This window comes from Ursus maritimus, unplaced genomic scaffold, assembly GCF_017311325.1.
Source record: "Ursus maritimus isolate PB19 unplaced genomic scaffold, ASM1731132v1 scaffold_19, whole genome shotgun sequence".
Classification (NCBI taxonomy): Eukaryota; Metazoa; Chordata; class Mammalia; order Carnivora; family Ursidae; genus Ursus; species Ursus maritimus.
Window position 1 is genome coordinate 55,183,098 of NW_024424341.1, and position 6,583 is coordinate 55,189,680.

Here is a 6,583-nt window from a genome sequence, read left to right on the forward strand (position 1 = left end):
ATCGTGGGAGGGAGGGGAAGAGCAAGAGAGCAGACCATGGGGCTGAGACCCGGGTCAGGGACTCTCTGGGGCTCTGGGGAAGGGGTGACATTCACTGAATGACTCAATGTCAGTCAAGCAGCCTGCACGCCGGGCGGTCCTGAGCTCACTGAGCTTTAGTCAGCTCCCCAGAGAGGGTGCAGGACAAAACACTAGCAAACTACAGAAAGCCCCTTAACTTCCCTGCCGCAAGTGAGCATGTGAAGAAGGCCTGGGGTCCAGTGGTTCTGCAGGGAAGACCTAGAACAGAATCTTTGGGGGCTTTTCCCAAAACAGAGGCACTCTGTCCCCAACTGCAAATCCCATTTGCTTGTCCATTCAGGGGCGCAGGGAAGGAGCGGTTAGCAGACGCTGTCTGACTTGTGACCCGCTCACACGGAACCACAGCGGCTGGGCTGGAGGGAAGCAGAGACCGAATCCAGCGGAATAAAAAAGAACTTGCTTTCCTTCTCTTCGGGGGGCCCAGCAGCCCCTCTTTGAAGGGCGGAGAAGCCCAGCAGCAGGGCCCAGCCTCAGCCGCCTCCCTTGTGGCAGAGACCCCAGGCCAGCGCCAGATCTTCCCTGTGTGGGTCAGTCGCTGGAGTCCAGCACTGGGGAGCAGCAGGCCATTTCTCCGGTGCCCCAGCTTCTGTACCCCCTCTTGCTACCCTCTGGTTGTGGTTTGCCTCGCGGTACAGGGAGGAGGTGGAGGGTATGGACGCGAGCCCTGGGCCTGGCGCCGACCGCAGGCTTCAGCGCCCGGCTGCCTCCATGACCTCAGGCAGATGACCCCGTGGGTAGAATGGACGTGCGGTAGCACTTGCCGGCAGGCGAGCTGAGGACCGAGTGAGCACACAGGAGCTAGGCCTGGGCTGCAGCAAGCGCTGGCCGCTCTATACTGGAGCCTCGCCTCTCAGCTCTGCCTCCGTGTGGCTGAGGCCTGCCAGCCACCATTTGCGCCGCACGCTGTGAATCCAGACTAGGAAACTGAGGCCCAGAAGAGCGAAGAGACTACTCCAAGGTTATTGAGGCAAACCTCAAAAGCGGCAGGGCTGGGATTTGAACTAGAGCTGACCCCACGGTGTCCACGCTGTCAGGTTCCTGCCTTTAGAGTAAGTGGTCATTTTAAAACTGACGTCAGGCGGGCCAGGGCCAGAGCCCGAGCCCTGGGAAGGCTACGCTGAGTGTGGGGTCACAGCGCTGGGGTTGGACATGGGACGTGCCCTCTGAGCTGCCAGGACCCCTGAGGAAAATTCTAGAGAAAGACAAGTTTTGGTGACCCACAGAACTGGGCTCCGAGCCTGTGTGAGGACTCGGCTCTGGTGAGCCTGCGCTCCCTAACCCTCAAGGTCTACCTCTGGCACTTCCTCCTTGATGACCTTGGGGCGGTGAGTTCCGTCTCTGGGCCTCAGTTTACTAGTCTGCAAAATGGAGATGAGTAATGACCCTACAGGAGGAGGGTCATAAAAATACCCACTTCAGAGGGTTGTGCCAACCACGTTCTAGACCTGTCTCAGTTGGCACGTGGGCCACGGGGGGCGTGCGTGGGCATGAAGTAAGCATGGAGATCTGACGGTAAAGAACTAGGGGCCCGGGCAGGGAAAGCCTCCCGCACCACACTTCCTGGCAGCTCGGATCCCAAACGCCTCACGTTGCCGGCGCAGCTCTAGCTCCTATCATCAGTTTTCCCCCCTGGGCCCTATGTTTCGAAAGACTTTTACTCCTGGACAGGCTGCTTTATTAAATAATCATGACTTCTCTTTCCCATGCTTTATTAATCAAAGACACATAGACGGCACTCGGAGCTTCTAATGGACGTGGGGCAGGCCCTGAGGGAGCTGACTCTGGCCCAGAGCGGGATGCTGAGAGTGGGAATCATTTCCAGTTCCGGCTCTCGGGTCTGCTCGACCAGCTCGCACCTGTCCTTAGCGACCAACTAGCCAAGGGACACAGAGGGAGGTGCCCACCCAGGGTCCTCTCCCTTCCCCCTCACCCCCAGGGTAGTGGCCACTGGGACCGCTTCTAAGTGTCACTCCCTGTGTGACCAGCAGGTGGGGCAGGGACTACAGAAGGCCCCAGAGAGCTGCCACTCCTGGGGACCAGCCAGTGTGTGTGTGTGTGTGTGTGTGTGTGCCCGCACTTGAGTCCCATCTGTGGGCCAGGCCCAGTTCTAGAAAGTCCAAAAGGAATAAAATGAAATTCTAAGTGCACAAAGTCTCCTTCACTTCCTGACGCCCACTCCGCACTAGGCAGGCCCCCTCAGTTATGCTCTCAGCACGTATCCCAGCTCGCAAATTTGTATTTTTTTTCCTGCTTATTGGAATACTTAGTTCTGTAATTATTCAGTTGTCATCCAACTGGAATGTGGGTGAGAGAGGGCCAAGGCCGTGTCAGCCACTGCTATATCCCCAGCAGGCACAGAGCAGCCTGGGCCCCCCCACCCAAGCAGATTCCAGAGAATCTGTGGAGTTTATGAATGAGCAAGAGGCTGGGAGGCCAGAGTCAGAGCCATGAGCATGACAGAAGCACCTCTGTTTCCTGGGCTCACTTTCTTCCAATACTCAGGTCCCGCTCAGCCATCCCCTCCTCCAGGAAGCCCTCCCTGAAGTCCCCTTAGATTGCACCCCACCCCCCATCTCGCAGTTCTGCCCACTCTGAACTCTGAGCCCCAGGAGAGCAGGGCCAGAGCTGTCTCTGTCACTGCCGTGCCCCCCGCATCACAGTCCCAATAAGAGCCTGCTGAGTGAGTGAGCAAATGTCCGTGCCAGGGAAGGCTGCAGGGATGACTGTCATGGAGCCCAAAAGTGCCCAAAGTGCCTGAGATAGGAGTAAGTCTTCAAGGAGAAGGAATAGGGGTGCCTGGCTGGCTCAGTCGGTGATCTCGGGGTTGTGAGTTTGAGCCCCACATTGGGCATAGAAATGACCTAAAAATAAAATCTAAAGAAAAAATAGAAGAAGAAGTAGTTTAAGCGGGACCTGAAGGGGCAGGGTGCTTGTGACAAAGGGAGGAGGGAAAACGCTGTTCCAGGAAGGGTGAGCTCAATCAGAAAAGAGGCGGAAGCCAGACAGGTCACGCACAGGCTCTGGGAGAATCCTCAGTTGTGGGCTGGGGCTGAGCAGAGAGCAAGGGAGCTGGCCCTGGGCTCCAGCGGGTGCGAGCTTGGCGAGCATTGGCGAGCAGGGGAGGAACCGTTCAGACAGGACTCTGGAAGCTCGCAGAGAGGACACAAGGGCGGTCAGGGGGCCGGGACGCCAGCTAGGAGAGGAGTTTCCAAATCATCCTGGAGAGGCTGCATGTAGATAGATGGGGCGGGAAATGCTTGCGAACCCCTGACCTGGAAGACGGTGTACCCATCCAGGCCAGAGGCGGTGGGGGGTCTGCGACTACATGGTGGGATGCAGAGGGCGGACGGATTCTTGAGATGTTAGGCCTGGCAGGCAAAAGCCAGGAGAAAACCGGCTTCCCTGCTGAATCCTCACTTCCCCTTCATCCAAATCTGCAAAATGGGGTTGATAATAGCACCCAGCTCGGGCTTGGATGCTGTGGGTTCGAAGGCCCAGCCCTGCGCTGCTATAATTCAGGGAGCCCGAAGAGGCCAGAGACAGACTGACCCACTTTCCGGGACGCCACAAAGAGTGGAGGCGAGCGCCCCCTGGAGGTCTTGCCCGGACAGGGCGGCAGGCCCCTTTTCTCTGGCCTGGGGGGGTGGGGGCATTCCCCTCTGGGGCCCCTCCACCCACCCCATCTTTTCCGCTCCACCCTCCGGGGTGGGGGGTGGGGCCTCTGGGTCGGTCCCCAATGTGGCTGGGCCAGGTTTGGTGACAAAGGCTGGAGTGCACCTGATGTTTCTTGCCCTGTTTGGGTTTTTGTACAGGTCAACTTTTTTCATTACCAGTTCAACCAATATGTCACTCTGGCAAGACTCATAAACGTTTCTAAACACCCTCAATTTTTTTTTCAATGTTACATTTTTTTTTTTATTTTGGCAAAATACACATAACATTAGAATTAACCATTTGGACGTGTACAGCTCAGAGACATGTAGTACGTTCCCGATGTTATGCAACCCCCAGCACTGTCGGGTTCCAGAACATTTGCATCACCCCAAAAGGAAACCCAGGCCCAATAAACCAGTCATCTTGACCAATTTTTAACTCTCCAGACACCCCCTTGTTCTTCCGTAATGTGATTTGAATCATAGTAGTGGAAAGACCAATGGAGCGAAATGTTGCTTTTTTCAGCCTCCATTTGCCCAGCTAGCCACAGACAACAACAGCAACAACAGGATTGCAGTAACAGTAACATTTTTGTGGTATTTATTCCAGGCAGGCCCTGCGCTCAGCTGCTTATCAGAGGAAATCAGTTAATCCTCAGCACCACCCTTATAAACTGAATTCTAGATTACAATCGCCATTCTGCACCAAAGGAAGCCGAGGCGCAAAGAGGCAAAGCCAGTAGCCAAACAAGGGAGCTGGCTTCTGGAGACAGAAAGGTCAGCTTCCCCTCCCTCCCCTGCAAGACCGTGCTTCCTCCTCGCTGTGTGACCTGGGGCTGGTGATGACCCTCTCTGGACCTTGATTCCAGCTTCTGTGGAAACGCTCCAATGACAGCAGGCGGAGGACTCACCGATGGGAGGTGCTGTCATCTCTATGGAGGCCCATGCCTCCCTACTGGGCCTGTCCCCACATTTACATTTACCCTTTTAACCCTAGATCGAGTGCTTTCAACTCTGGAGCAACCATGAAGGGGAACTGGGTGGGGCTGGGGGGAGAAAAGGGCTTTCCCGGTTGCCCTAAACACCACTTCCTTTCCTGCCAGTTGGCTCCCTCCAGAGCACCCTTGCTCTTGGGCCTGTCTTGAGGGCAGGAGAAGCCTGAAGGCTGGAAATCACCCCAAGTGAGTCCAGGGCGGGGCAGGGACGGGTCTGCTGTCTCCAACACCTGCAGAGGCAGGGCCCACTCACTGTTGCACGAATGAATGAACTTTTTGTGAGGCCTGGGAGGACACAGGAGGTGACGGCGGGCTTTGTACGTGAGCACAGCTATTCATCCAGGGACAGGCTGTGTTCCCAGGGGGTCCCTGGGATCCGTAACTCCCATGCCTTTGTCCTCCAGCCCCTCCATCTCCCCCACACACACATCCGGGCCCCCACGGTCCACATCTTGCAGCCCACCAAGCCATGAGGATTCCCAGCCACGTGTCCGGCAATGCTACTTACAAGACAGCAGTCTCTCCTTCCTCCGGCCTCCCCCTTGGGGGGCGGGGGCTTCCGAGTCTGATGGGAAATCAGGAGTGAGGGGAGGCCGGGAGCCGGTCCAAGAATCCCTGGGTCCCAGGAGGCAGAGAGGGGCTGGCTTTTGGAGTGGCCGGGGGGAGGGCAGGGCTGTCCCCTGGGGGCTTGGGGTGGGCAGCCGAGCACCCTGAATGGGTGAGGGTCAGAGCCGGAACCCGAACCAGAGCAGACCTGAGCACACAGAAGCTTCTGGGAAACTTTTCTGCCTTCTAAATATTTAGATAGCGAGATGGATGGGCAAGCCAGGGCCAGACTGGGCCGGCCGGGCCCCTGGTTATTTTGAGAAGTGTTCTTTTTATGCTCCAGGATAAATGTTCCCTGTCTCCCTCCCTCTTCTCCCAGAGCCTGCCGGGGCCACCCTGGAGAAGGAGAAATAGGGAAATAGCAGCTGATCGTGCCCCCCTGCATTCGAGGGGTCAAGATTCCGGCAGGCAAGGACTCCGGGGGCTCATCTCCGCTCGTCCGCGGGCAGCCATGCCCTGATTGTCGCGCTCCCGCTCCCAGAAGACAGAGCAGGAGGTCACGGGGGGGCAGCCGGTGTCAGCACAGGGAGCAGGCGGCTGCGGACCCCATTTTCGATGATGTTCCCACGGTGCTGCCGGACTGCTGCGCCTGGGGCGAGGGTGCCCCCTGCCCCTCGCCCCAGGCTGACAAAGGTACCCAGTTCCCCTCCTTCCCCCCGAGGGCAGCGGGAGCCCTCGAGTCCTTCCTCCCTGAGGTGGGCCGGGAGAGGGGTGTCTGCGAGTCGCCGTGAGTAGGCCTGGGACCCAGGCAGCAGAGCCAAAGCCTGAGCCTCTGGAAGACAGCCTTGCGGAAAAGGATGAAGACCCAGGGGTCCAGGATGGGGTTGAAGGCATTGAAGCGGAAGGCAAGGAGGTCCCCCATCTCACTGCTGTCCGGGGCGACGGCCTGCGTGAAGCCTCGGATCTGGGGGCAAAGCAAGGGCGTCAGGGAGCACCCGGGAATCCCGCGCCCCACCCACGCTCCCCTCCTTCCACGTGCTTACTGGCAGGAATGAGGGAGGGCTGCCCCTCAGCAGGGGAAGGAAATAAGATAAGGTGAAAAGTAAGTGAGAGATACATCCGGGGAGCAGAGGGGAGAAAGCCCCAGGAAACCACCCGCCCAGAGGGACGAGCCAAGGTCGTGCGGGTGAGTCCTGGGGCCACGGCTGTGCGTCTCTCCACGTCTCCAGCCTGTGAGTCATCCGTAATCCCCCCAAAGCTTTGACGACCAGCCTTTGCATTTTTACAGAAAGAGAAGCTGAGGGCCGG

The 6,583-nt window shown here is 57.8% G+C and overlaps 1 protein-coding gene across 1 annotated transcript in view; it reads right to left on the reverse strand.

The window, feature by feature from the left end:
* Positions 1-3,977: 3,977 nt before the first annotated feature.
* Positions 3,978-6,583, reverse strand: part of PTGIR (prostaglandin I2 receptor) — a 4,984-nt gene continuing 2,378 nt past the window's right edge. Inside the window, exon 2 of the mRNA XM_008684629.2 lies at positions 3,978-6,239. Coding sequence (XP_008682851.2) covers positions 5,853-6,239 — 387 coding nt within the window. The 3' untranslated portion in view covers positions 3,978-5,852. The remainder of the gene's footprint in view (positions 6,240-6,583) is intronic.